Consider the following 27,737-nt stretch of genomic DNA (forward strand, 5'->3'; position numbering starts at 1 on the left):
GCAAGAAGGATGTGACCACTTGAGACAATTCTGAGCTTCTTTACATATGATTTCGAAAATATATTAATCATAATTATCAATGTGAAGGTCTAAACAGCAGCCTAAGCCTACACTAAAATATTTAAAACACATTTACATACATTTGACTTGATCTAAGCTTAGATTGTCCTCCGACATAACAATACTTTTATTTTTTTTTAAGACATACAGCATAGCTAAGCTTACGTATCACTACGTGTATATAAACGAAACGACTCTTAAAAGTATCGACTTTGACGTCATCTGAAGCGCTGAAAACTGAACACTATTACCACGGCAAGAGTTGTAGCAAGAACAAAGGGTGTGACGATGCCTTGCGTTCCGTTACGGACATCGTGATTTGTCAGGGCTTTTACCAAACACATATGATTGGTTATTGTTGTTGTCGCTCAACATAAAGTTTTTTTCAATTGGTTGAACCCGACGTCGTTCAGCTCACGTGCTAGTTCTCTTCTTTGAAGGCGGCACCTACTAGCTATCAGCCGAGAGGCTTGTTGTTGTTTGAGGGAAAGTATATTAACTGTAGAAAACTATTCTTCCAAAATGGGAACTCGAGACGATGAGTACGACTACTTGTTTAAAGGTAATTTCGTTTTTAAAGTTGGGCGCTTGACAGTGTGTTTATTCTACCGGGCAACGCCTGGAGACAGTAGTAGGAACTGAGGAAGTCAAGTGAAGCCAGCGCTAATACTAAAGTTAGCTCTACTGGTTAGCACAGTGAGAAACGACAGCGTGATAGCTGTTTATCCAAGTTTAACAACTACTATGAGTTCCTCTATTTAACACGTTAGTGTCTATTACTGCAACAGTATTTAGTCTATAGTGTCTATAGTGCCTCAAAGTGGTTGGGATTTGACGCTTGTCAATTGGCTGCTAACAGTAGTTAAGTTATGCAAATTAGTAGCTAGCTTGGTAACACTGTAGGTATTTCATAAAATAATATAACCAGGAGATGACATGAAGTTAACTTTAAACCACAAGATTTAAGCTGTACGGTTCAAAGGGATGCATATCGTGTTGTTCGCGTTACTACTCGTCCAGCTAAAGACGGACAAGCCGTCCGCTGCTTGACAGATGCCTCTATGCTCATAAATAATAATAAATGTGAAAATAGAGTAAGACGACTAAGATGTAGCTTCTTTTCTTCTCACTTAAATTGGTATTAGGTATGAACATGGTTTAATCATAAAATCAGAGGTGGCCAACCCTGGTCATAAGTCTACTTGTTTTTTCACCATTACTGCCCTAACTTGTGATTACCTTTCTGTCAGAAGCTGTAAATGCACCGGTGGTTGAAAATCAAGCAGGGCTGTGGCTCCCGAGAACCAAGCTTGGCTAAATTTATAATGGGAGATTCTATTTTCCAAGCAGTTTATACGGATGTGAGAAAAAAACAACCCCATACTACTAGACAGTGCAGGCGATTATCGAATCACAGTGTAAAACTGAGCACAAATAAAATATTCACATTCTTTACCAATGAATTTACTCAACTAGTTCCATTCAATTGCTGTGCTTGAGAGGAAATAAAGTCCATTGTTAGAATACAATGAAGTGAAGTATCAAAAGGAACCAAGTGAACCTGGTACTGTGCTGCAAGGTACAGGGGAGATTGTAAATTTAAAAATAAAAGTATACCCATAGTACCGTAGTACTCTGCAGCACTTAATTATACTTGATGATATAATTATATTTAAACCTCTACATGCCTAATGGTGATTCATTTTCTAACGCTGTACAAGCATTCATATTTGGGCAGTCTGTATGTTTAACTCCAAAATGCTTCTCAGTTGACACATTGGTTCTGCTGTTGTAATGTTTGTTGTACGTTTTGTTCCTAGTTGTGCTAATCGGAGACTCTGGAGTGGGTAAAAGTAACCTGCTGTCCCGCTTCACAAGGAATGAATTCAACCTGGAGAGCAAGAGCACCATCGGGGTGGAGTTCGCCACGCGAAGCATCCAGGTGGACGGCAAGACGATAAAGGCTCAAATCTGGGACACAGCTGGACAGGAGCGCTACAGAGCAATCACCTCAGCGTGAGAATCAGTTTTGTGTTTTTTGCATTATTTTCCAACTTGACAGTGTCCTAGTTATTATATTTCACATTTTTAGTTTACACTGCACAAAGTAATGTTAACACAGTACATTGTTAAATTAAAAGTTACTGTAAATGAACTTTAATAGTTGATGTAGTGGAGATCATATTTATTGACTTTTCCTGCTCTGCTGTCACCAGATATTACAGGGGTGCAGTCGGGGCTCTCCTGGTTTATGACATAGCCAAGCATCTGACATATGAGAATGTTGAACGCTGGTTGAAAGAGCTGAGGGACCATGCTGACAACAACATTGTCATCATGCTTGTTGGGAACAAGAGTGACCTTCGTCACCTTAGGGCCGTGCCCACTGATGAGGCTCGAGCCTTTGCAGGTAAATCACATCAAGTGCTGTCATTAGGAAAAACAGCAAATTGTACTGCTGGTGCTCTGGCTTGTTTAACAATTCTCTGTTGTTTTGTATAGTCTGAATTGTTTATCACCCCTGCACATCTACAAAAGTAATCAGTTGCTAGAACCACAAAAATCAGACCCTAGAAAATGCTTAAAATTGTATAAAAGCTCATTTGTTTGTCTTGTTTGTTCTTTTTCTCAGAAAAGAACACTCTATCATTTATTGAAACCTCCGCTCTGGACTCCACTAATGTAGAAGAAGCCTTCAAGAATATTCTCACAGGTAGGAAAATACAGTGATATAATAAATGTTCATCATATGTCAGCGGAATTGTAACTTTTATTCATTTAAATCACTTCTACTTTCTCTATTACAGAAATCTACCGTATTGTATCTCAGAAACAAATATCTGACAGATCTGCGCATGATGATTCTCCAGGAAACAATGTAGTGGATATCAGTGTCCCCCCAACCATGGACGGACAGAGGGGAAACAAACTTCCTTGCTGCTCAAGCCTGTGACCCTTTTATTTGTTCTCCTGTTTGGTTTTTTTCTTGTCAGCTTTTCTTCTCGGTCAGGCATGCTAATGTCAACATTATACCATCAGAAGTCTCTGATCTAAGGCTCCTATAGCTGACATTCCTTTCTGATGGTTTCTTCTTTGATTGTTTTTGTCTTCCTGTGATTTCAAAAAATCCTCAGTCTTTTATAACTTAATGCCTTCATAATAGCCAGAAGAAGGAGGCATTTAGCTCTTAGGAGTTCTATATTTAAGCTTTCTTTTTTTCTTAATTAACTTTAACTTCTCTCCATGGTCCTATTGACCCGCTCCAATACGGGACGGTGAGGGATCTATAGACCCTTTCATCATTAATCCAATCATTTCCTGTTTGCCTCCTTTTCTCAGCCTGCAGTGGTACAGACTTGATCTGCTACAGCCGAATCCCAGTTTGATTTCTGGTTGGCCTGATTCTGCCTATCATGCAATACGGGTGTATATCAGGGGATGAAAGGAAGGTATCTCTGGAGCCTTAATTCAACTCAGTCTAGAGCTTCTTATTGCCTCATTACTTTTAATTTTCCTCTCTGAGCCCTCTGTCCATTGTGGCATGAAATTGGCATGAGCCAGGGACCAGACTGGTTGTGACTGTCTGACCTAAAACAGGCAAGTCTGAAACTAATAATGTGTTTTAATTTGTGTGCTTGCGTGCGTGCGTGCGTGTGTGTCTGCGTCTCTGTGTCTCTGTGCGAGAGCATGTGTGTTATTCTTAGTGCACAAACATACCAAAGAAGATGGATGCAATCACTATCAGTTCCTATTCAAGTGTTCTGAGCTGCTGACGGCACATCTTAGCTGTATTTGGCAAACAAATCCTGGCTCTTTTGCAAATGTGTTCAGTGTAATGCTATATAACAAATATCATTGGGTAATAGTGACATGATAGTATCAGCAACAACAAGTCCAGCTTTTAGTTCCATTACTAAGGCAAAAATTTTTAGCATGAAATTTTTTTTTGCACTTGTGTCCAACAATTTCAGTGGAAATTTATTCCAACAGTGGAATAAATACACGCACACTCAACATCTTAATCAAGCAGCATATTCATGTTGTTTGAAAGGAACTTTAAGTTGAAACCACAAAATGCTCTGCGTGTGGTTTTCTCACATTTTAAAGTCACATATTTTAATGAGAACAGATGAAGATGTGATCTGAGAACATTTCAAGAGAAGATTCACTAACTACAAACAGTTTCAGTCAAGCCACAAACGGTTAGATTGGGAAAGTGGAAGTGAAAGTCAAACAGGCTAATTGCGTAAACGAAATAACACTTTTTTTTGTACCTCTGGTAAAATGTTTTGATGCATCTGGTATTTCACATTTCGTCAATGCAATGTCGGCAGATGTAAACTTCTGAGACGTCCTCATTATATAGAAAATACTGAGGTTGTAACTAAACCTCGTCATCATGACTATTGCAGGCAGACTTATTTTGTGATTTATTATATATTTCTGTGTCTTTTGTCAATGCAAATGTGTGTACATGTTGACTACAAATGACATGTATGCTTTGTTTCTTTATTGTCGACTGTGAAGGCTTTTACCACTACATGATATGAATAAAAATTAGATCACATTATAAAACATATTTGGACATTTCATGTTTAAACTGGCACAGACAGCGTTTTGACAGAACGATTATGTGTCTGCACTGGTTAGCCTCAAGTAACACCGCGTTTGTGAGACATGTCTTTTTCGGGGCTGCTGAATCAAAGTCTAAGGTGAGTTGATGGTGACGTTTTCGCATTTACGTGCAGTGGAGGAGTCGCATGTCTCGCGTCTGTTTTCCTCTGTTGCGCATATGATGCCGTCGCTCAGCGCCCCTCCCTTCGGAAGAAAGCTGTTGCTATTCGCAATCTCATCTGATCTGCTTCGGATTGTGTTCGTCGCTTGTCTCCACCCCGTGTGAGCACCGCGGGGGCAGACAGCTGGTGATGAGCCTCGGGGGTATATTTAAAGCCCCTGGGGGAAGCGGAAGCACGAGCTGTTGTGCGTTATCGTCAGCTGAGAGCTGCTAGCTAGCAGAGGGCTGCATGACACGGCGTTAGCTTGCTAGCGGTGCTGCTACAAATTCACCCTGGGAGCCAAACATGGAAGGTGGAAGCAGTACGGGGTTGTTGGGGAGATAGTTCCTGCGGCTGGACGTCGAGAGAAGACGACACCGGGTGAGTGGAGCTGTTCGGACCGCTAGCGGCTTACTGTAGCTCCTGACAGCTGGCCGCTAGCAGACAACACAGCTGTGACCGGACCACGTTTATGTGCTGGACAATAGAGCTGGTCGGCCGACTGATCATCGCATGTAGTCATTAGAGCAGAACAGTGGGACGGGCGAACCTCGCCCACGATTTTTATAACGCAAACATTGTCATACGCAGCTGAGATATGCCGTGGCGCCTTTGTAGCACATAACTCTGACATACTCCGTAACCCCGTGGTCCAGACAATAGTCTGGTTCAGAGCTGCCACATCTGGCTGCAGCTGTTAATGTTTCCTGCTTGCAGTGGAACGGTAAAAAAAAAGATTCACCACAGATTGGATTTGTTAGATGATCATTATTTTAAAAAACCTTAAGTAGCTTAAAAGCAAGACACATCCGTTAAATTTGTGACACGTGTGTAGTTAGTAATTACATGCATGTCTGTTTATTATCAGACGCTTTGGCCCTCGTCTGTTTGTTGCAACCCAAGTCTTCATAAACATAATTTAATAGATTTTGCCCTTGGATTAGTTTTTGGGCAACTCTTGTTTATCTGGGTCAGGGATTGTGTTTCTTAATCTTTCATCATCAGTGAATGTAAATACTAACAAAGAATACTAATACAGAAATCATACTATTGACTATCATTAGTTAGAAGCTCATTTGACCTTTTGACCTGTGGCAAGGTTCAAGTTCAGGCTTTTTAAAGTTGTGTATTAGCATGTTGTTGTATAAAAATAATATTTGGTGTAAGAACAGCACATTTAACATAACATGAAAGCATTATAGTCCTAATTGTTTTTATTTTTGAAATTTCAGCACTAATGTACTAAATATAAGATTATTTTATCTGTAATTACACAGCTCTCTGATCACAGGAAGGCTTTAAATGATTTGAGTGCAAATTCTTGTATTAATTATTCACAAGCCAATAGAACGAGGCCGCACAATCCCATAAACTAACAAGACTTTCTGCACCATCTGTCACGTTGAACTTCCTGCTTGAAACCAACAGAGCATCATCAGTGTTGAATACAAAGGATCAAAGAACTGGAGTGATCCTGCGGTTTAACGGTGGTGTACTGAGCTGAGAGCACGCCTTTTATGAATAACAACAACAACAACCCAGTGCTTATCCATAACCAGTAGACTCACTGGAGAAAGTCAGTAATTTATTAAAAGCGTCATAGCTCATTGTTTAGAATTTTAATGACGTATATTTGCGTATATTAGACCAAGGGTATTTTTTAGCTTTTGCTTTTAATGTACCGACTCCTAGAGAGCATACATTGTGTCATCACGTTGTAAACCACACACACAGAAAAATCCATTCATAATTGACCTGCTACTGTACAGGGTTACACACTTTTCCTCACACTAAAGGCGAAGTCTGAGGCATGAACTATGTGCTGGAGCTTCCTGCCTTATCTCCAGTGACAAGTTATCTGTGAGGACACAGCTGTTTATCAGTCTGCTGCACATTAAACTCGTTGCCGCTGACGAACACATGTGCGTTTGTAATGGATTAGCAGCTGCTTTGGGCTAATTGGCTCCCCTCCAAACACACAGCTTTCTCAAATGACAAAATGTCAATGTTGATAATTTTAGTTACTGTCACAGGGCAGGAAATGAAAGAAATATGAGGCTGCACACTGACATAAATCCTGGAATAGCTGATTACAGATTACCTATAAAATACCTTAAATATCTAATAATATTACAGTTAGTATCAGTAAACGAATACCGTACATAGATTATACACTGTATATTATGTATATTAATTTTACTGAATTAATTAAATGGACTATGCTGTCTTTTTCAATCTATTCACATTTTATTATGTTTTTTCTTTTCTTGAATTTGCTAATTTTGTTTATTGGGACAGTTTGAAGTAGAGGAATTAAAAACATGTACTGGAAATGCTGATTAGTGGATTGCATGGAGGTGGAAGTACAAAAACAAAATACTTGTAACTATTAGCTTTGGGAAGTACCACAAATGATTTCTTTAAATTGGATTATTTGCTGTAAGGATGTAAGAAAAGTAAAGTTATAAAATGAATGTAATGCAATGTACCTGTAATATATGAATCTGAGATGCATCATAAAGCAGCATCTTTAGTAAAGTACATGAGTGAACGTACTTAAATGTGTGTTGTGTTCTTATCTCCTGTTTGTAGAAGCCTGTGGGGAACTGTGACGTCTGCTCACTTTTCACAAACACCGCCTCTGATCCTTCACACGCCGGCTCTTTCTCTAGGCTCAGTGTCTGGCTCACTGTAACCATGACGACAGGCGGGTGTTGCCACCTGCCTGGCTCGCTGTGCGACTGCTCAAGCAGCACGGGCCTGTGGAAGAGTGTGGAGGAAGCAGGAGGCGACGGGTGCCAGGCGCTGTACGTCACCCAGGTCACGGCCATAGACGGACGCCTGCTGTCCTCGGTGCTCAAACCGGTCGCTGCACAAAGGTAAAGCTGCGTCATCATCTCAGGACAGACCCCCCTGACTCTAACTATGCTGTACTTTATTATTCCATTATACTAATATACATAATGCTTCATCTTTTACTTTCTCTTGCTGTCAGTGATGGTCCCATTTGCCGTATCTGCCATGAAGGCAGCAGCGCTGAGACTCTGCTGTCCCCCTGTGACTGCACAGGGACTCTTGGCACGGTGCACAAAAGTTGCCTGGAGAAGTGGTTGTCGTCTTCCAACACCAGCTACTGCGAGCTCTGCCACACGGAGTTCAGCATCGAGCGCCGGCCGCGGCCTCTCACCGAGGTAAGCTGGGTGTGTTTTTGGTTGACTGAAGGTTTCTTTCTCGCTCCCTGTCTTCACCTTTCCTCTCTGTTTTCCACCGTCCACCTCTGGCTCCACAGTGGCTACGAGACCCGGGACCTCGCAATGAGAAGAGAACTTTATTCTGTGACATGGTGTGTTTCCTGTTCATAACGCCACTAGCAGCCATTTCGGGCTGGCTGTGTCTGAGGGGCGCTCAGGACCATCTCCAGCTGGGCAGCTGGCTGCAGGCTGTGGGCCTTATAGCCCTCACCATCGCCCTCTTCACCATCTATGTCCTGTGGACCCTGGTAAACATAACTGAATCTAACATCTTTACTATATTCACCTTTACCCCCATATGAGAGTTAGACACCGAGCTCCTGTTGTCTCTGCAGGTGTCTTTTCGCTACCATTGCCAGCTCTACTCTGAGTGGAGAAGAACTAACCAGAAAGTACGTCTCCTCATCCCCGAAGCCATGGAGTCTAACTCTTCCCAGCATTCGTTGCTCTCCACTAAGCTGATGAAGAAATCTGCCAATGAAAGCATAGTATGAGACCGAATGGAGGCAGTCGATGGTAACGCTGTCGTCTCCGGGCTGATTTCCAGTCCATCAGACCTCCCACTGAGACTTTACGGGAGCACTTATCTGCCTTTTTATTTCCTTTTACTTCGCCCCTGTAGTACTTTGTGTTCTTTAAAATTCTGTCCTCGTCTGGATGCAGAAATTATGCAAAGTCGCTGGAGAAGGAACGGCACAGGGAGTATGCAGACCCTGACTGTGATGTTTGAACAGCCGGGTCATCGTGGGTGAATCGCGACAAACTTGGAATAAGGAATGGACCAAACTAACTCCCTGAGCGAACGTTGAATGCCTTTGTTTGTTCTGTTCTGTTCTGTTTCAACGATACTGGATGGTTTCAGTAGTAGGTTCATTCACTGTTGTGCTGCAGTGTCCCATGAGCAAGCAAATACCTACAGTACTTTGGCCTTGCTTTCTTATTATTAATCTTATTATTGCACAACCCTATATTTCTCTGAAAGGGAAGGGAAGTCTAGATTGTAATAACTTTACGTTTCACAATCCAGATGCCAGGACTTTGTGTGAGACTGACTTTAACCCTAGCACAAGTCGTCTGTTGAGGTTTTTGCCGTCGCTGTGTCGTCGTATCTTAGCAGATGGCAGCAAAGAGGCACGGAATTTGCATAAGCAGAGATTGTGCAATAAAACACTGTGGACGTTGAGGTGCATGCAGTACACACCTCTGCCAACATGCACAGTTACGCATGCAAGCACTGTTAATAGTTTTTTTTGAGGATTTTCTTACTGTTCGTGTTGTAAAATAATTTTTAAATCACTGAAGAAGATCTACTAATCCTACTTATGTAGGGGCTAAAAGCGTCCTCGTAGAGGTTCTTTGTATTTGTACAGATCGGTAGGAAACTCATCATTGTGGAATTTACAGCAACCTGTCCAAAGGCATTGTTTGCTGGTTGGAGCAGCAGATACAAACACTCGGTGAAGTACTTAATTATTAGCTTCCTGTTTATTTTTTTTTAAACATTGTACGTGTCTATTTGTGTGTAGTTTCCGTGAGGAGGAAGACACAAGCCCTTCCTGCTCCTGAGCTGTGGTTTAACGTGGGAATATTGGGTTCAGGGGTTTAGTGCTTGTGCCAGTCTAACATGTACCTACCAGCAGTCACTTTAAGTTTGGCTACAATATGCAAGCAGCACTAGGGCCAGATCAACCTCTCACATGTTTTTGACTTTTCTTTAAAGCGGGGATGGATTATATACCAGAATGTGTCAGAGGCACAGGGTTTCAGTCTGCCGATGTGAGGAGCACCTTATGCGGCTTATGAGGAGATGGTTAATTGGCGTATGAGGCTGTCAGCAGCAAGACAAGCTTAAAGATGAAAACTTAGATTTAAGGCTACAAAACTATATTTTAGGTTCAGCTGAGGGCATAACTCTGTATTTATGTTTTATTTATAGGTGTGCAGGTAATTTGAGTAGGTCAAAAAAGAAAAGCATTGGTTCTTCTTTTAACCAGTGCAGTGAGATACACCTTTAAACTTGGTTTCTGTAATGTTTTTACTTTTGTGGCAGAATTGTCACAAAAGTGTGTTGTTAAGGGCAAAGAAGCCAACCCAGATCTTCAGAGTGATCTTCAGATCATAATGTTACCTGAGTTTCTAAATATTAAATAAATAAACCTCTTTCTATTTTGTGTGAAGGTTTGGTGGCGTCAGAAGTCAGAGTTGGACACATCTCTATGGTGTTGAGTCAGCATCTGTTTTCTATTCTTTGTGTCTGAGCGGTGACAGTGCGACATCACCAGTGGCTCTGATTCTCTGCCTCAACCTCCTGTCTTGTCCGTCCTGTTACACATTTAGCTCACGGTGTCCCACATACTGCCTCAGTTAATCATTTGTTTGTGTTTTTAACGGACCTCAGGACAAAGGATTACAGTGTGTCCTGCTGCACAGTGATGCCCAGGGCTTACAAGTTACTCCATCATCTGTGCGTTTACAGTTGTTGGGATTTATTTAGCACTGAAATAATGTGAGACGATCCAGTCATTTGACGGTTCCTGAAGACATAAAACGACCGAGTTTCAAGTAATTTAAAGCTGGCTTCTTTCTGTTGTCTAATTATGAGGCTCCACTTTTAGTTATTGATGTCAGTATTATCAAAGTTACATTAAATGGATTCTTATTTCTACAAAGGGTTTTAGAGTGTTATAATACTTAAACCATAGTTTAATACATGCTAATAGCTTCTACAATTCAAAGTCAGATTTTAAATCAGTTTTCTTTAAAGTTTTGACACAAACGACCATGTTAGTTATTGACATCTGTCTGTTTCTTTTCAAACTTTTCCTCTGTAGGGAAATTTTTTTATATAATACAGTCTTTAGGGTGTGTTGTGAAAAAAAAAATGATGAAAATTCTGGTTCCTTCAATCAGCCAAGACACATTTGCAAAGCAAATAAAACAAGTTAATGAATTGTAAGTAATAATTGATTTGGTCATTTGTTATATTTATTGAGTGGTGTTTTTTTTGGCCACTTGCCAAATATGTGACATTTACGTGTAAGTGTATGGAGAGTGCAGTATAAATGCTGTGATACTGCTGTTTACTCACAATCCTCTTAGTCAGAGAGGATGAGATGTCATTACTGTAAGTCTGTTTTTGACCACCGCTCCCTGTACACATTAGTGACACGGTAATCCCGATGGAAAAACAACTGCTGATGTCAAGTTTCACAGCTGGATGTATGGATTGTCACAGCATCACCACGCCAACTGCGTCTGCCAAGTGTAAGCAGCTTAGTTGAAAAATATTCTACTGGGTCTTGAGTCTATTTGCCCTCTAGGAAGAAAAACAAGTCATGTAAAAATGATAATAATTATAATAAAACTGTTTTGCATTGTAATTTCAAAACTTTTACAGTGCTTTTGTATAATGTGCGCAAAACAAAACCTCAGATCAAGAATTTTATTGCAAATGTTCAGTTCTTACACAGAGAAAGAAAAACAATGACAACTGAAAGCAAATGTGCTTCAATAAATACATAATGAGGGTATTTTTTGGCATCATGACTGATGAAAAAGCACTGTCAAATGCATAATACTGATTTACCAGGGTGGAGTAGCTGACTGTAGTTATATTTACACAGCACCATCTACTGGTAACCACTGAATTTCCTCAACCTCTGTACAGAATTTCCAGAGTTCAAATGACTTCCCAGGATTCATTAGGACGCGCCTCATTCCTGCATTGCAGGAATCTTTACACTGACTCCATGAATGACCTGACTGACCAAGTGACATAAAGGCTTCTTGATTTGTTCATGGCAGAAAAGAAGAGCACAGGTGAGTTTGAATTCTATAAAACAGAATGAAAGGTCAGAAGAAAAATCTAGGACAGAGTGATGAGGGAGCTGGCCGTGAGCAGAGCTACGGAACAGAAAGTGCACAGGCGTTGAGATGTGCCAAGGGGCTGAGCGTCACAGACTCTGGCAGCACTGCAGCTTGTTGCCTCTCTGCCCGTCGGTGGTTGGTGGGACACTTATGTCCACAACATTGTTTCCCGGAGACTCATCGTGTGCTGATCGGTCTGCTATTTGCTTCTGTGATACAATGCGGTAGATTTCTGCAGAGGAAAGTTGAGTAAACATCATTATGTATTCTGTGATTTGTATTTAAAAAAAATTATGGCTAGTTAGTAAAAAAAGGAGTTTGTTACCAAAGACAAGTGATATTTGAAGCCAATTTATTTGGTCGTTAGTTGACCGGTACTGTATACAGTAGATTCAGTAGACTCCTTTAGGTGTTGATGCATATGTTAGTTTATTATATATCTGTACTGGCTCATGGATTTCCTACCTGTTAAAATGTTCTTGAAGGCTTCTTCGACATTTGTAGAGTCCAATGCCGATGTCTCAATAAATGAGAGTGTGTTCTTTTCTAATTTGGAAAGGGAGGCAAGACATACAGTATGAACATGTGTGTGAAGCTCTTAAGCTGCTTTAAACATGTCTCTGCCAGCACAGCACTTGCAGCGATTTACCTGCAAAGGCTCGAGCCTCATCAGTGGGCACGGCCCTGAGGTGACGAAGGTCACTCTTGTTCCCAACAAGCATGATGACAATGTTGTTGTCAGCATGGTCCCTCAGCTCCTTCAACCAGCGTTCAACATTCTCATATGTCAGATGCTTGGCTATGTCATAAACCAGGAGAGCCCCGACTGCACCCCTGTAATATCTGGTGACACCATAAAAACTAGTATTATTACCTATGCAACTTTTGGATCAATATATACTTGCGTTTTATAACCGTACAACTACAATGTTGGAAAATAATGCAAACAAACAAAAAACTGATTCTCACGCTGAGGTGATTGCTCTGTAGCGCTCCTGTCCAGCTGTGTCCCAGATTTGAGCCTTTATCGTCTTGCCGTCCACCTGGATGCTTCGCGTGGCGAACTCCACCCCGATGGTGCTCTTGCTCTCCAGGTTGAATTCATTCCTTGTGAAGCGGGACAGCAGGTTACTTTTACCCACTCCAGAGTCTCCGATTAGCACAACTACAAGAAAAAAAACAAACAAACAACCAATAATAAAAGTAAAATACAGCCAGTAGACTAAACTCTAGTAAATTGTAAACACACCCACACATTTCATTTTTTTATTTGTTGTTTATATGCATATTCATACATATAAACAACAAATATAAAAACATCAAATCTATGTAAGGAAATAATTTTGGGACTGCATAATTACACTGGTCAAACACCTACAACCACGATGCAATGTGCAATGTTGCCTCCTCTGTCAATCAGGTGAGGAGTCAAAGTACTGAGAGTCTATGAGACTATTCTCGTTAATCACCCTGGTGAAAACCGCCGCAAACCTGCTTTCTGGGAAATCTGACAACACATTCTCAAGGCATCTTGCTTGTTCCTTCTTGTTGTTCTAAGACTTCGGTGTCCTCCAGCCAATCTCTAGAAGACACAATAGACCCTAAGCTTCCTAGTCTGCTTAAATGCTATATTCATTATCCAGATGAGACAACAATAACATGTTTCTGTTTCCTTGATTTAGGGGCCAATGTGATTAGTGTGTGGCAGGAGAATTAGTTTTTAACACATCAGATTTAACAGATCACTGTGTTGGTGCTTGTGCTTATACAGGTCAGTTGTAATCAGCTACGTTCAACATGGCTTGAGTTACCGAAAGCGGCAGTTAATTATTGCAAAAGTAGTCGCTCCACCCGCTTGAGTAGCTACTAGCCTGCAGGGCTAGCTAACTGACCATCCGCCCTTTTTGTTACACCAGTGGAACATTACACATTTTGAGGTAAATCTAAAACACATTTTAAATAACAATAAATCCAGTATAAACTAGAAAACAGATAAATGAACAATATTATAGCTAAAGTAACAGCGCGTGTAGCTGGAGGTACAGTATTAGCCTCCAGCTGATTTCAATCCGACTACTGGCGTTAGCGCAGCTAGCGGACATGCTAACGCTAGCTGAGCCTCCTGGCACCGAACAGCATCATCTACCAGCATCTTCGTTCCCACCAACCTTTAAATAGGAAGTCATATTCGTCATCTCTGTTTCCCATTGTTAGGTACAATCACCCCGCCGAGATTGCAGTTATGACAGAAAATATTCCCCCTGCCCCAGCCAGGGTGTTGCGCCGAGATAACAGGACACACAATGCGCACGTTACGTACAACCGGAGCGGCTGAGGGTTACGCTAACGCAGCGCCGTCACGTGACCTGCCGGCACCTTCAAGGTTTTGTTAATGTCTGCAAGGTAATAATACACTGGGCACGAAGGTCATCTAACTTTTACATAAACATGCACGAAACAGGACAAACGATTATATGACTGTATATCACAAGGTTCCCTTGTTGACAGATCTGTCTATAACAGCTCTGTTTTATGATTATTTAATGTCCAATGTAAAGGACTTTATTGGAGTCTGAGTGTACTTTTCTGCTTTATTGTATTTCACCGTAAAACTGTCATGGCTGGAATGCTGTAAAATCACTCCCACATTCATAAACTGTGCACTCCATGGTCACAACATAAGACATAGTCAGAAAGTGGTGGTGAGATTCAGGTAGTTTATACTGACACAAACTAAGGTATTATCAGGGATCACTTTGCCTGTGCATGTACAGAGAAACCAATATTTAATCATTTCATGTGTAGGACTTAAAGATGATCACTGAAAGAGAGAGAAAGAGAAAGAGACAGTTTATTCCTTATGTCAGGATTCATGAGTCAAATAAACAAATACATTACAGTTAGGTAAATAAAAAGCATTAGCTGGCAGATCTGTGTAAAGCAAACCAGATAATGTTTTGACAGGTTGACAGTTCAAAGCAAACACATACAGTAAATCCTGATTTACCGAAGCACTAATTTATCAGTAACTATTTAGGCATCAGACACAATTAACAGAATGTTTTACTATGCAGTAGTGAATCAACGCTGACAGCGGATTCCCCTCCAGCAGAGGGGGTCATGAGTTCTGTCTCATGACATAAATTCTTCTGTGACACTCAACAAATATTCTGACATGAGTAAATGTCTCAACTGAGCACAAACACCTGAGAACGGCTGGATCAAAGCAAACAATACTATTGTATACAATAATAGTGTTGCTATTCATCAATATACAGTATAGAAACTTCTAACCTTGTATGACATCAAGATTTCATTGGACATGAAGTACTTATATGTGTTGGCAATATTAGGTCAAAAAGGTTACATAAGCTTTCTACTTATTGACAAAACTCCCGGCAACAAATGCGGCATTTATTTAAAGCTATCAGGAAAAATACATTCTAAGCAGTTTCCAAACAGGTGATTTCCCTCCTTTAGCAACACGTTGACAACGTCAGGGCCATCAGTGAATATTTTGTTTAAAAGCTCCGCCTTCTTCAACGCGTCGACCAATCAGACTCGAGGACGATACCTCCACAGGTTCTCCTTTATTTAAGGAAGCTGAGCATAGGGACAACCGAAAGCCGCCGAAAGATCCCGTGGAAATCAGACACGCACCGGTGCGGATTGATCGCAGGTCGTCACAGCCGCGATGGCGAGACGAGCGGGAAGACAGAGGAACCAGCTTCCAACGTGTTACTATGAAGGATACCTGGAGAAGAGGTCATTCAAAGATAAGGTAACCTACTATAATGGAGCGAGGTGGTTGTCGTTTAAATCGAATTGAAACGAGTTGAAACGATGTTAATGGGATTTGGTTAAAAGGTAGTATTTAAGTAGTGTTTTTAATGGCAGGTCTACACAGTTATGTAGAGATTTATTAGTCACGTGTCCCACAAGCTAAATGAATGCATTTCAACCTTCTGTCAGCTGAAAATTATAGTGCTTATATAAGCAACACAGCTGTGCATCCTTATACCGGTTTAGTGGCTCAGTCACAGGATCTGAGGCCTGAAGAGGTTTCTGTGCACCTTGCGTGTCCAACGTGTGGGAGGCGCTTACTGGAATCCTCCGGTCAAATTATCTGCTACAAACAGAGTTCTGTTCATAAAACACTAAATGTAATTTTGCTATTAAAGTCATTTTAATGGGTGTTTGAAAAGTTGAGCTTTTTCTATTTTGTTTTTTAGTCAAGGAGTTTTTAGTATATTGACAGTGTTCAACAACAACTTCAGTTTGTTCATGTGAAGTGACTACTGAATGTTTTGTTTGTAAAATATGGGAAATACTAAAGTATAGCCATAAAGACACTCAAAGTGACATTTGCAGATTTTCTGTTTTGTCAACAGAGCAAACAAACAGTTACCATAATGTAAAACAAAGCATGGCAGCAAATCCTGTTACCTGAGACAGTGGATGTCGGAAATGATACAATGTCTCAATGCCTGATGGCTGTTATGAGCTGTTTAACCACTTACTGTACCTTAGCTGCTGTTTCTTACAGTACAGTTCATTAATGCACAGCCCTCCAATACAACAACCAGATTGACCCTCAGGTGAAGTGTTGGTTTGTTCGGGCGGAGCAGCTTCAACATTTTATAGTTGCTCTAAGTTATGTGGACTTTGGCTTGAGTCTATCAGCTGGTGGTGAGCCGCTGCTTTATCTCCCTAACTGGTCTGACTGCTTTGTGTCAAAGATTAGATCAAGCCACAAACATGACATAGCAGTAAAGATGCAAACTGGCCGGACAGGCTTTGCAAATAGTGGGCTCTCACTAACAACAGACTGGGTGCTCGCACAGGAAATACCTCACCTTCTTCCCCGAGAAAAACAGTGGAAAAGGGGTTTGTTTTTCGCTTTTCAGGATTCGGGTGTTGTCGCTGTACAGCTTTGCCCCAATCTTCCTGAAAGTCAAAATTCTGATCAAAGGCACTCTATTCAAAACTCCAACTCCCACAAACAAATGATCCTGGCGACAAGTATGCACCAGATTGACTCGGGTCAAACCACATCCAGGTTTAAATGTTTTCGTAGCACATTTTTATGTGCTGCGGTTTAAGGCTTTGACTCATCAAGTACGACGTGACGGCATTTGACCCGCTTTCCATCATTTCTATGCAAAAGTGCGAATTAACATTTACAGTAATTTATTGTTCTCTTCCCTTCACACACCTTGTTTTTCGCCTCCTGATTGTCCTTTTTAGCTTTTTGTGCTTCAGTATGTTTGTGTGTGTTTGTGCAGACGTCTCGAAAACTGTGGACATGCCTGTGTGGAAACTCCCTCTTCTTCTTCAATGATAAGAGGGACACTGATGTAAGTTACCTCTGACCATTGTGTTGATAAATGCCACACTTTTTTAGAGGCTTATTAATGACTATAAAGAGACTTTATGCATATGCGTTCCCTCAGTACGTAGAGAAACTGGATCTCCATCGATTCATCTCAATAACGGACGACACCAGCCAGGACCGTAACCTGGACGCAGCCAGAATCAACCTCCACATGAAGGATGAAAACATTAAACTAACTGTGAGAAAATATGTAGAAAGGTGGATTCTTAAAGTAGTTTGGTGAAGTAGTTTCAAGTTGCTGCTATTTTAACCTCACCTCTGCTCTGTTACAGGCTCCTCACGCAGAAGCTCGTGAGTTGTGGAAGGGCTTCATTTACTCTGTCGCTCAGGTTTGAGATGTTTAACACCTTTCACTTTGAGATTGAGATCCCCGTCATGCACAAATAAACAGTTGTATTAACTTGTGTTCCATGTCTCTGCAGCTGTGTGTGCCCACCTCCCTTAACCTACTACCAGGACAACTGCACATGCTGAACGAAGCTGTAGAAATGGAAAAGGAAAGACTTAAGCCTCCACCTGATCCCACTGAGGACAACTACAGTAATTACATCAGCGTCCAAGCAGACATGCCAAGGTGAGCACGTTATTTCTGTAACAGCTTGAACTTAGTTTGGTAAATATGGGCAAACTTTTAATTCTGATACCTGATTGTGTTTTCATTGCTGAAGGTTTCACAGATCTTAACACAATAATATTTACAGTAGATGGTAATAGACGGCAAGTCTTTGCGACCTTGCATTGTGAAATATTCCACACAGACAGTGAAACTGGTGATATTTTATAATAAAAAAGGTGCAAAGTTGAGCTTTGCACCTTTTTTATTATTAAATGCTGTATCACCAGTTTGAGTTGTGAAATTCCCAGCAGTGTGTAACCGCAGCAGTCGCGGATTAGTTCCCAGAACACGTAGCGCTGTCTGGCTGCACTGTTTCCTTCTGGTTATCACTGTCTGTTCTTGAAAATAAAATGGTTTTAGTGCATCAGGATATTTTACTCTCCCAAAACATTAAAGCCCATTAAAATATTTTCATGTTTTTGTCTTTTAATGCAAATCATGGTTTTGGAATCTTTGCTGGGTGATAATGACTTTTTTCAAGTAACATCCGAAAAATCAATTTTTTTTCATTTTATTGAGTTTCTGTTCATTTCCATGTTTGCTACAGTTGTTACTACAAAGTGTCCCGTCTGGAGGCAGAGCTGCTACTCGAGAGAGAGTCACCGTGTGGAAACCTGCTGCTCAGACCTGGACGTGATGGAAAGTCCTTTGCTGTCACGACCAGACAGGATCACGATGGGTACAACCACGTAACAGACTTCCTGGTCAACATGGTATTTTCTGTCTGGCTCTAATCATGCTTGTGTTTCTGTGTTCTTCAGACCTGTAATTAAACACTACCGTGTGGCTCGCAGGCCCGAAGGAGGCTTTAAGATCGATTTAGAAATGCCTGTAAGTATAAATATACTTTATGCCACAGATGAAACACCTGGTTGTGGACTCTAAACCCATAGTCTAGTAAATCCATCAGTAAAGAGGTATTGTGTTGACTCATGCGTTGCTCAAGAAGGTATTTTGCATTGCATAAGGAACTTCTGTAAAAGTGGAGAGCGACTGCTGGTAAACACAAATGAGCTATGAGAATGATCAATGGTATTCTTTGATCAAAGTTCTATTGTTTTCTTTTGCCAATTGTGTGAGTCACGTCTGATCTGTGTGTGTGACCTGTATGTGTCAGAGGTTTAGTGTTTACTGTAGCTTGGTTGAGCAATATTCTCAGCACTGTATGACACATCGTCAGTAATTAAACTAAATTTCACACCGATACGATCGTTGCAAGGTTTTCCTTCTATTAAATTTGTAGTTATTGCGTCAGGTTTTATGTATGTACTACTAAAGTTGTGTATTTGTTTTGTCAGGTTCTCTGTGCCACACTGCATGACGTGATCAGCTACTTGGTGGAAAACACAGGAGGCGTTCTGAAGCCTCTTATCATCGAGGACACCTACGAGAAAAACCTCTGTACGTACAAAAACGGAGGTGTTTTCTCTTTGTTTATTGAGCTGTGTGATCTTACTGGTGTGTATCTTAATTCTTTTACAGTATTTATTCATCCTGATAAAGAAAATGGAGAGATGAGTGTCCAGGAAGCACCGTTGAATGTCCTCCCTCTAAGTTTACCTCCCAAACCAGGTACTTTGACAATTAATGCAGAAACACACGCACATCAAATGCACAATCACAATTTTGTAATGAGTAATTACTTTTTGTTGAACAGTTGCTCGAAGGCTACAGACTCCAGAACCAGTATTAGTCCAAGGGAACTATTATGACATAGGTGAGTTCAGCTGGTGAAGTGGTGTTCGTTCTTGTCTTACAGTATATAAAGCAACAGGTTTAACTTCATTTTTATTTACTACCATGTTCAAGCAGCAGAAGACTCTAAAACAGACACAGATTCCACAGCTGCTTCTCTGACGCGTATGTTTTCCTACGTCATATTTCCATCTCAGAATACACCCTTTACTTGCTGCATGGCTGTAACTTTATTAATTATGCTTTTTAGAAAAGGAGAAACACCCTCCAAAGGTTGCAATCATGCCTCCAGCTGTTGGTCCTCGCAAATTTGCCCCCACTACATCACCCCAAAACACTAACTCCTCCGTCAGCGCGGAGCCGAGGACAAGAGACAAAACCGGTCCTCTGGGACAGAGTGAGTACCGACTTTACCTTCCTTACATGAATGTTTAACTTTATTGCCATAATATATAATTTCCCGATTTACTTTTAGTTCCTGCTGCAGCACTAACTGAGCTAAAAAGAAAGTTGGAGGCTAAAAAACTGGAGGAAGTTCCCGCGCAGTGAGGTCTAGGACGGTATCGCCAGCACTGTGTGAAAGCTGACAGAGCCCAGGTCTCCTCTACAAACCAACCAGCACTGGCAGAGCCAAGCTGTTGTCACTCATCATCGGCTCCTCCTCCTCCTCAGCTGGCTGTCGGTAGAGAAGGGCCTCTGAAGATTAACACTTTATTGATCTGTCCTTCTCGGACACTCGTTAGTGGATTAATAGACTGTGAAGAGGTGTGTACGCGTCACATTAAGTTAATGTTTCTCTTGTACATTTTGCACATTTTTCCAATCACATTAGATCACACCTGTCAGCTAGTGTTTGATGTGACCACATTTAATATACAGATTTGTATTTGTTTTTAACAAACATTGTTTTTTTTTTTTTTGAGAAGTGACCCCTAATGAAGGCAAACCGATTTTACTATATATATTGTTCCTACCTCCTGTATATGAAGTTATTTTTATTTTTTTTAGTGAATCAAACACTTATATATATATATACATATACACATATTAAATCAAAGTGTATGTGTCATGCAGCAGCTGGATGTTTTATGGCTCCTGTTTTTTTCATCACCACACGCTTTTCTGTTGATTTTGTTTTGTGTCTTACCGAAGCAGCAACCTGAAAACAAAGTGGCTCCGCTCCTTTATTACCTCAAGGACTGATACAATATAATGGAAAACCTCCGACTATTTACAATAAACTGTGAGCATGTGAAATAAAATAAACATAATTCTCAGCTGGACGCTTCTTTAAAGCATTGGCAGGCTACAGTTAATCACAAAGACATTGAAAGCAAGACATGGATGCTACTTAAAGGTTTGGTGGTGCATGAGTAGGGAACTGTTTCTTGCCTAATTCCCATAATACTGACTAAGTGTTTGTTAAACTTGGACCAGAGACAGCCTGCAGCCCATAGTGGGACCTCTCTGAAGCAAATGATTAAATGTAAACATAAAGTGTACAAACAAGCATTAGTGTGAGAAGAAAATGTCTGACTGTAAGTGTCTATAACGTCACTACAAGCAAAGAAAATGGCCTGAATATGAAGCCTGATGAAACACTTGAATTTAGCAGGAAGCTGACGGACCTCTGTTACCACATCCGCATGCCTTACGAAAAATCTTAAGAATTTAGATGGAACATCTCGTTTGTTGCTGGAAAAGTATAGTTTCCCAGCAAGAAATTTAAGAAATCCTGATTCAGTAATGATCTACATTCTGTCGAATAGCACATTATCATTTTGGTTACACAGGTTTGTTGTGGAAAAGAGCTAAACTGTTTTACTGACACAACACGCGCTTCTAGACGGACACAGACCATTACTTGCTTCTTGTTGCAGAGCAGTTTGTCCTGTTTGCGGATGAGAAGGAAGGCACAGGGAGAGAGTGGACGGCACAGGGCTTCACCCTGAGCCTGCAGCTGGATGCATGGCGCTCTGCCTGATAGATTGGGTGATGGGAAGGAAGTAAGGGAAGCGGCCAGCGCTAAACATTTGCTCTAGCAGCAATGGTGCTAAACTATTGTGTAGAGAGAGGAAAACTAGCAGGACTGCCTAACTTACCCTCAGCAACGACAACAGCCACAGTCTTGTGTCTGAAGAATTCGGTCACTAACGGAGCACATGACACACTTCTTGTCCGCAACAACAACAACAACACTTGCTGTCATGCAACACAGACATGAGGAACAGTCCAAACCATCGTGCTCCAGTGAGGAAACTCTTCTGTGACGTGGCTTTGACTGCAGTCAGGGCAGCGCGGACGTCCTGCGGCGGTGGCGTGTGCGGCCGGGCAGAGCTGGAAGCGGCCCAGCTGGCTGAGCGTGGGGGTGGGGCTTCTAGGTGAGACTGGCGTTGGAGCTGCTGGTGCCGCTGTTCTTCCTCTGGCCGCTCTGCACCACGCTGGGAACCTGCAGGCCCGTCACCACCGAGAAGCTGCCGTTCCAGACCTGCAGGGGGCAGCGATGAGACAGTTAAGAACCGCGAGCTCACGCCTTCTGGTTGCGCTGTGAGGTGACTTCTACATAAAAGCTTCTAAATAAACACGGCTCACCATGAAAGCAGGTATAACTGGCTGCTGGAACTTTGTTTTGAAGGTGTGCATGAGCTGCTTAGTTTTGGCGTTGTAGAAGGACAGAACACCTGGACAGATTAAGGGAGAAACACTAACTTTTTGTTCACGTCCCTGCTTCACTTTTGAAGGTGATTAATCAGCTGCTGTCTCTAAAAGTTCATACTATAGTATAGTGCCTCTTTTGTCTCCCTCTCACCTTCATCGTAGTTAATGTAGACTCCTATAGTGTTGGGTATTGGGCAGTCCAGTGTTCGAGCCTTGTTGTTGTGCTTGGCTGTGAGGCTCTGCTGCAGCCAGTTGTTCAGGTGGATGCACCAGGACGCGCTGCTTTTTCCCAGCTGGTCGAATCGTCCGAGGCTCCTCAGAGCGATGCCGACGGCGAAGGCCTTGCTCTCCTTGTCGAACCGTACCTCCCAGTACTGCTGGCCAGCATCAATCATGGTGTCAGCTGCCATGTGACAAAAGCCAGAATGATCCGGGTCAATACGCACACGCATTTATTATGTAAAGTCACATACTGTACATGTATGTTACACACTGCTGCTTAAATCTGCTTTGGAAATGAATCCCACTTTATAGTATTACTGAAATACAACTTCAGTTATGTGCAGATGATTCATGTAAATCACATGTGTGTTTCTTTATAGCCAACATGGAAATTTGTAAACTGCTTTTCTTCTTTAAGTGAAGCAGAAGTTGAGCCGTTAACCTGAGAGGCTTCAGGCAAGAGAGGCACACCCAGCAGAACTCTAACCAGAATATAAATGTAGTTGATGAGTGAGTAGTTCTTACCCAGCACCGTGTAGGACTCTGCTGTAAACCTGTCTCTACCTGGACGGGTTGTGGGCGCTCTTTTAGGAGACATCAGGGCAGACCTTAGTAGGAACACAGGGTAGATGCTTAACGAACCATGTTTTGTAATGACATTTGTCCATAACATCATTTGCTTGGCTCCTAATTGCATAATGATATTTCAAATTGCTACTAACCTAGCTGGTGAATGCATTGGGGAGTTGGTCCGGTTCTTCTCCTTGCGGATTTCCTGCACCTTTCCTCCGCTGCTGTCCCACTCCACACTCAGGTCCTCCACCTTCAGGTTCTGGTGGGCCGAAGAGGAGTCCAGTTTAAAGGTGAAGGCTGAAAACAGAACGGGGAGCAAAAGAAATTTAGCACATGTGTAAAAGTGCTATGTGGTGTTTGGCTGTGTGTTCTCACCGTGGGTTTCGAGTGTGACCGGCTCCGAGAACTCTCCTGCTACGGCCTTGTTACAGGCCCTCACTCTGAACGTCATGTAACGGGTTTCAAAGCGCAGACCTGTGGAAAAAAACACGATTCTCCTTTAATGAGTCTGTTTTTAATGAAGTCTCATGCTCCTCCTTACAGTACCTGTCAGCGTGTGCTCCATCTCTCGGATGCCCTCCACCACCATCCAGGGGTAGTCTTCCCTGATGCGTGGCGGCCCCTCGTGGTTTGTGCGTCGATGTTCCAGTATGTAGTGGTCGATCTTGCCGTCTGGCTCCGGTAGGGTCCAAAGTACAGTCACTGTGTTATCGCACACCTGGCACTCTGAGACCTGGATCTCTGGAGTGGCAGGAACTGAATGTATGAGAAAAAAAGGATTTAAGATGCTATTCAAAACCAAACCTCAAGTATTGGTTAATGTTTCCATATTAAGCCACTTTGTGCCTTTACGTACATTTCAAATGATGCTATTCTGCATCCTTAGCTTTAACATAGAGCAGAGCTGCCCAGGTCAGTGTGACTGACCTTAGCTGGCTTCGCCCACTAACATGTGTACATCAGCATTGATCTGGAGTCATGATTCCTGCAATTTATCTTATTTTAGTCTTCAACAGTTTCTAATGGGAAACATTCAATTCTTCAGCCGCCACGTTTCTGTTCTCAAGAAAACCTTGTCCGTATGCGGTTTGGTCCTGAGCAGGTGCAGCTCAGTGGCTGAGTCAAAGCTTTGTGCTCGCCGGCTGCAGCAATGACATCGAACCCTCCAGTGAACGCGTGGGCTACAAAACCACACTAGCTCCCAAACGAGGTTAAAAAGCCCCACTTATACTTGCACAGCTGTGTGACAGCACCCTGTGGTTGCACTGCTGTATGTGGCCCCATTCACGCTACAAGCAGTCATCAGATTCTTCAGTATATAAAATACTGATTTCCAATTTCAGATTTCACATGCATGTTATGTCTATGTTCTGTGCAAGAAAGGGGCACCTACGTAATGTTCATCCAGACAGGTCAGAGTTTAACTGAAGCTAGAGCCCCAGCTGTGCACAGACAGCTGTACTTTATTTTTAATTAGCTCTACAACCTCCATCCTAAAATTAACAAGTGTAACATAGGTAAAGTAATGTACTAAATTTATGAAAAAAATAAATAACTAAATAAAAGTATGGAGTATAAGTACTTTCAGTTCTAGTACTGGGGCAAATGATTAAATGCCCATTGCTGGGTACAGTCGTAGTCTGCATGTCCCCTGTACATGTCTGTGTTTGTATTAAAAGCAGAGCAGACCTGGGAGAAACTTGAGTCCCTGCAGCATCTCCCTCTCTTGGCTGAAATCCACCATCAAGTGACTCATGTTGTCACTGGCTTTTGCCTTCAGCGAGAGACGAAAGGCTGGAGCCATTGTCACGCTGTGGACAGAGAGACGAACAAAGAGACGCAAACACACGGGGTGGAACCAAGTGTGGACCATTATTTAGGTGAACAGAAAATGGGTGATTCTAGTACTGCTCACTAAAATGGCCACTAACTAGACTTCAGTTACTACTGCAGCACTGAACTCATCACCCTGACCCACAGTTACAAAGCAGAGCTGTAAGGGTAGCAGCATTCAGGAGCAGGGTGGGGCTGACACAGGAAGGTACAGAGGTGGAAAACACAAGACAAAAAGACTCTCGAGTGGAAAATTTCCAAAGTGCTTGTTGTCAAGCAAATGGGTGCGGTGGCTACATGTTTGAATGCATGCATGCTACAGTACATTACAGTATGAGATAGCTCACTGGTTACTGGACACTATGACAAAAGGGAGGCAACGGATGACTGAGTACTATACCTATCCTTAATGTCTTTGGCCGCCTGGAGAGGAGAAGCAGGGAGGGAAAGGAAAAAGGAGAGAAGAGATATGGAGCGAAGAGAAAACTGAGTTGGAGCTCGTCATCTTGTCATTTAACACAAAAAAGTCCTAGGCATCTGTGTTAAAAGATCTGGTAGTATGACACCACACTGAAATTCACCACCGGTCATTAAAAATTCAGTTACAAACGGCGAGCAGAGGGGGAACAGTGCAGCAGCATTACAGCAGCAGAGCAGCCGGCCAGTTACCTGAGTGAAGCCATCGGTCTCAGAGGAGCACAGCGTGTGGTTGGCCAGCTCCAGCAGCTCCTCAGAGCTCTCCAGGGCCTTGGAGCAGGCACTCAGCTGACTCTGAGGGGAACACCGAGACTCAGTGAAACCTCTCTGCTATAACAAGACTATTGTGCTCTCTGCAGGAGCTGAGGTCAGCATCATTTGAGAGTCACGGCTCGCTCCTGAGGCTGCACCAAAGATCAAAACACGTAACACAAATATAAAAGGACACAATATAGAATTTATTCACCTAATAAAGTCTCCTTCACATGCGCCATGTTTAGTTTGAAATCTGTATTAACAGTCAAGCAAAAATCTCTTAAACTGGCAACAATTAATCCCATTGTACAAACTGTTTAATCTGATTTCCCTGTTGACTGATTAAACCCATTGTTCTGTAAAAGCGAGGAAAATATCAAGATTTTCAGAAACACACTGAATCTAATAATCAGATATTTTTCTTGAAAATTATTTAAAAATATATTTATTTGTTTTTTCCCGACAACCAGTTTACTATAAGTCTAATGTTTTAAATTGATTATATTACAAAAATGACAAATGAGTTTATCTGTTCTCTTTTATGCAAAAACCAAAGTTCATGACATTTGGAGTGAGGTTTTCAGTTAGACACTGAAAGGTCACTGGTTATTCCAGGGTGAAAACAAACAAAACAAGGAACTATGACAAAAACAGTGATGACACAGCTGGTGAAATAACACTTCTTGACATTGCACCCACTGTAGGTGGACTGAAAATGAACTTCTTTCACGCCTGCACACACACAGTACAATACACACTGTGTGTGACCAGTGAGCAGGTTTGCTCAGATGCAGACACAGCGGCAGATACGCTACCTGCAGCTCGTACGTGCGACTGGCTCTCTCCTGCTTGATGCGAGTCACCATGTTCTCCTTCATGTCATCCAGAACGGCGTGGAGAGAGGTGAACTCAGACTCCAGGTCCTCCTGCACCCGATTGGAGTTCACCTGTCACAATAATAATAATAAGAAGAAGAAGAAGAAGAAGTACCTTTATCAGCTGGAGGAGCTGCGTGAAGAGGAACAACTAATAAAGTGCAGACCGTGTTTCGTACCTCTAAGTTGTCGAGGTTCTGCTTGAGGGTACAGATGAAGTTTGAAATCTCCTCGTTCTTCATAGCCAGCGTGTGGGTGATTTTACGCAGAGATTCCTAAGGACAAGACCAACATTACATTGGGATATTCACTATAGACATGTGCCTGTAATAAAAACCTACACACACACACACACACACATTGCTGTGGCTAATCAGACTTCATACAGGACATGAGCAGCTTTATGCTGAGCTGCCTTCGGAACGCGATTAGTCGTTCGTTCCTCAGACCTGATCAGTGCGGACACGCTTGGGAGCAAAGGGAGGGGACGGATGCGCATTTATAATTTAATAACGCGGCCACAGAGCCGGGGCACAAAGCCTGGACACACAGCGGGTCGATTACACGAGCACAGCTCGGAGACGTTACCCGGCCCACTGCGCTCCCCGTGTCCGCCTCTCCCGCAGTGAATAGCCCATTCATAGCGGAGGTCTGGCTGATGTTTGTTGATGCGAGAGGAGCCGCACCGAGGCCCCCGGTGCCTCGCCGTTACACCGAGACAACGACGGCAAGCACGAAGCTCGCTTCGACCCGATGGGCGTTCATTCAAACAAAAAGCACGCCTGTGAAACGCGAGTATGCGCAGCGTCCACTCACTCCCCGGGTTCTCAGCCTTCTCCTCCTTCCTTTGTACGCTACGCCCTGAAACGGCGTCCCCCCATCAGAGACACCTGTTCCTCCAGCTCCGGCTCACCTTCTGGTCCCCCATGACGCCGCCCAGATTCACCGGCGCCCGCTCGACCTGCAACCGCCGGCGGTTCGTCTCCTCCGTCCCCCGGTTTTTGCTTTATTGGCACAGCGGAACTGGTACTGATGCTGCCGGAGTCCAACGCATCTTCACACGGTCACCAGCCACCAACGCCTTTGGGCCGTATAGCGTACGGCGCATGCGGCACGAGAGGATTGTGGGTAACGATGTTTTGCTGCGCTGCCTTCAGGTGAAATCGTAAGAAACCAACACGGCAA

At 42.4% G+C, this 27,737-nt stretch overlaps 5 protein-coding genes across 9 annotated transcripts; 3 read left to right on the forward strand and 2 right to left on the reverse strand.

The window, feature by feature from the left end:
- Positions 1 to 462: 462 nt before the first annotated feature.
- On the forward strand, positions 463 to 4,639 carry LOC114853438 (ras-related protein Rab-11B-like). Its single transcript, XM_029146802.3, has 5 exons — positions 463 to 622; positions 1,881 to 2,076; positions 2,277 to 2,470; positions 2,693 to 2,773; positions 2,868 to 4,639. The coding sequence occupies exons 1-5, from the start codon at positions 583 to 585 to the stop codon at positions 3,011 to 3,013; spliced, it is 657 nt and encodes a 218-aa protein (XP_029002635.1). The 5' UTR covers positions 463 to 582; the 3' UTR covers positions 3,014 to 4,639.
- Positions 4,640 to 4,844: 205 nt separating this feature from the next.
- marchf2 (membrane-associated ring finger (C3HC4) 2) lies at positions 4,845 to 10,252 on the forward strand. 2 transcript variants are annotated; one of them, XM_041070360.2, is made up of 5 exons: positions 4,845 to 5,216; positions 7,508 to 7,714; positions 7,831 to 8,026; positions 8,125 to 8,334; positions 8,422 to 10,252. In XM_041070360.2, the coding sequence occupies exons 2-5, from the start codon at positions 7,533 to 7,535 to the stop codon at positions 8,578 to 8,580; spliced, it is 747 nt and encodes a 248-aa protein (XP_040926294.1). In that variant the 5' UTR covers positions 4,845 to 5,216; positions 7,508 to 7,532; the 3' UTR covers positions 8,581 to 10,252. The 2 variants fall into 2 exon arrangements, with proteins under 2 accessions (XP_040926294.1, XP_029002633.1); XM_029146800.3 differs by having other exon boundaries at positions 4,850 to 5,216; positions 7,428 to 7,714.
- Positions 10,253 to 11,514: 1,262 nt separating this feature from the next.
- Positions 11,515 to 14,282, reverse strand: LOC114853437 (ras-related protein Rab-11B). Of its 2 annotated transcripts, none has more exons than XM_029146801.3 (5): positions 14,122 to 14,282; positions 12,923 to 13,118; positions 12,603 to 12,796; positions 12,419 to 12,499; positions 11,515 to 12,185 (listed from the first exon to the last, which is right to left on the reverse strand). In XM_029146801.3, exons 1-5 carry the CDS (start codon positions 14,159 to 14,161, stop codon positions 12,040 to 12,042), a joined length of 657 nt encoding a protein of 218 aa, XP_029002634.1. In that variant the 5' UTR covers positions 14,162 to 14,282; the 3' UTR covers positions 11,515 to 12,039. The 2 variants fall into 2 exon arrangements, with proteins under 2 accessions (XP_029002634.1, XP_055364392.1); XM_055508417.1 differs by lacking the exon at positions 14,122 to 14,282 and adding an exon at positions 13,445 to 14,039.
- Positions 14,283 to 15,549: 1,267 nt separating this feature from the next.
- Positions 15,550 to 20,942, forward strand: LOC114854117 (signal-transducing adaptor protein 1-like). 2 transcript variants are annotated; one of them, XM_029148217.3, is made up of 13 exons: positions 15,550 to 15,734; positions 17,239 to 17,310; positions 17,407 to 17,526; positions 17,621 to 17,677; positions 17,771 to 17,922; positions 18,512 to 18,643; positions 18,726 to 18,795; positions 19,263 to 19,365; positions 19,447 to 19,536; positions 19,622 to 19,681; positions 19,774 to 19,824; positions 19,910 to 20,056; positions 20,135 to 20,942. In XM_029148217.3, exons 1-13 carry the CDS (start codon positions 15,648 to 15,650, stop codon positions 20,206 to 20,208), a joined length of 1,215 nt encoding a protein of 404 aa, XP_029004050.1. In that variant the 5' UTR covers positions 15,550 to 15,647; the 3' UTR covers positions 20,209 to 20,942. The 2 variants fall into 2 exon arrangements, with proteins under 2 accessions (XP_029004050.1, XP_029004051.1); XM_029148218.3 differs by having other exon boundaries at positions 15,551 to 15,734; positions 19,777 to 19,824.
- On the reverse strand, positions 20,831 to 27,659 carry fsd1 (fibronectin type III and SPRY domain containing 1). Of its 2 annotated transcripts, none has more exons than XM_055508410.1 (13): positions 27,466 to 27,659; positions 26,732 to 26,827; positions 26,493 to 26,603; positions 25,615 to 25,716; positions 25,346 to 25,368; positions 24,802 to 24,923; positions 23,659 to 23,868; positions 23,488 to 23,586; positions 23,262 to 23,409; positions 23,065 to 23,147; positions 22,469 to 22,720; positions 22,252 to 22,340; positions 20,831 to 22,147 (listed from the first exon to the last, which is right to left on the reverse strand). In XM_055508410.1, the coding sequence occupies exons 1-13, from the start codon at positions 27,478 to 27,480 to the stop codon at positions 22,037 to 22,039; spliced, it is 1,461 nt and encodes a 486-aa protein (XP_055364385.1). In that variant the 5' UTR covers positions 27,481 to 27,659; the 3' UTR covers positions 20,831 to 22,036. The 2 variants fall into 2 exon arrangements, with proteins under 2 accessions (XP_055364385.1, XP_029004049.1); XM_029148216.3 differs by having other exon boundaries at positions 26,493 to 26,624; positions 27,466 to 27,658.
- Positions 27,660 to 27,737: the final 78 nt, after the last annotated feature.

The sequence above is a fragment of the Betta splendens genome, chromosome 4 (genome assembly GCF_900634795.4).
Source record: "Betta splendens chromosome 4, fBetSpl5.4, whole genome shotgun sequence".
NCBI lineage: Eukaryota > Metazoa > Chordata > Actinopteri > Anabantiformes > Osphronemidae > Betta > Betta splendens.

Bases quoted from the DNA above. Each gene is read 5' to 3' on its own strand.
- LOC114853438 (XM_029146802.3), top strand. From the start codon at position 583: ATGGGAACTCGAGACGATGAGTACGACTACTTGTTTAAAG. The intron at 2,471-2,692 runs GTAAATCACATC...TCTTTTTCTCAG, and splicing joins TGAGGCTCGAGCCTTTGCAG to AAAAGAACACTCTATCATTT. The intron at 2,774-2,867 runs GTAGGAAAATAC...TCTCTATTACAG, and splicing joins CTTCAAGAATATTCTCACAG to AAATCTACCGTATTGTATCT.
- marchf2 (XM_041070360.2), top strand. From the start codon at position 7,533: ATGACGACAGGCGGGTGTTGCCACCTGCCTGGCTCGCTGTGCGACTGC. The intron at 7,715-7,830 runs GTAAAGCTGCGT...TCTTGCTGTCAG, and splicing joins AAACCGGTCGCTGCACAAAG to TGATGGTCCCATTTGCCGTA. The intron at 8,335-8,421 runs GTAAACATAACT...TTGTCTCTGCAG, and splicing joins TCTATGTCCTGTGGACCCTG to GTGTCTTTTCGCTACCATTG.
- LOC114853437 (XM_029146801.3), bottom strand. From the start codon at position 14,161: ATGGGAAACAGAGATGACGAATATGACTTCCTATTTAAAG. The intron at 12,500-12,602 runs GTAAATCGCTGC...TTTCCAAATTAG, and splicing joins TGAGGCTCGAGCCTTTGCAG to AAAAGAACACACTCTCATTT. The intron at 12,186-12,418 runs GTAGGAAATCCA...TTTCCTCTGCAG, and splicing joins CTTCAAGAACATTTTAACAG to AAATCTACCGCATTGTATCA.
- LOC114854117 (XM_029148217.3), top strand. From the start codon at position 15,648: ATGGCGAGACGAGCGGGAAGACAGAGGAACCAGCTTCCAACGTGTTAC. The intron at 17,678-17,770 runs GTTTGAGATGTT...ATGTCTCTGCAG, and splicing joins TCATTTACTCTGTCGCTCAG to CTGTGTGTGCCCACCTCCCT. The intron at 19,366-19,446 runs GTACGTACAAAA...ATTCTTTTACAG, and splicing joins CACCTACGAGAAAAACCTCT to TATTTATTCATCCTGATAAA.
- fsd1 (XM_029148216.3), bottom strand. The intron at 23,410-23,487 runs GTGAGAACACAC...TTCTGTTTTCAG, and splicing joins GGTCACACTCGAAACCCACG to CCTTCACCTTTAAACTGGAC. The intron at 22,148-22,251 runs GTGAGCCGTGTT...TGCCCCCTGCAG, and splicing joins CAGTTATACCTGCTTTCATG to GTCTGGAACGGCAGCTTCTC.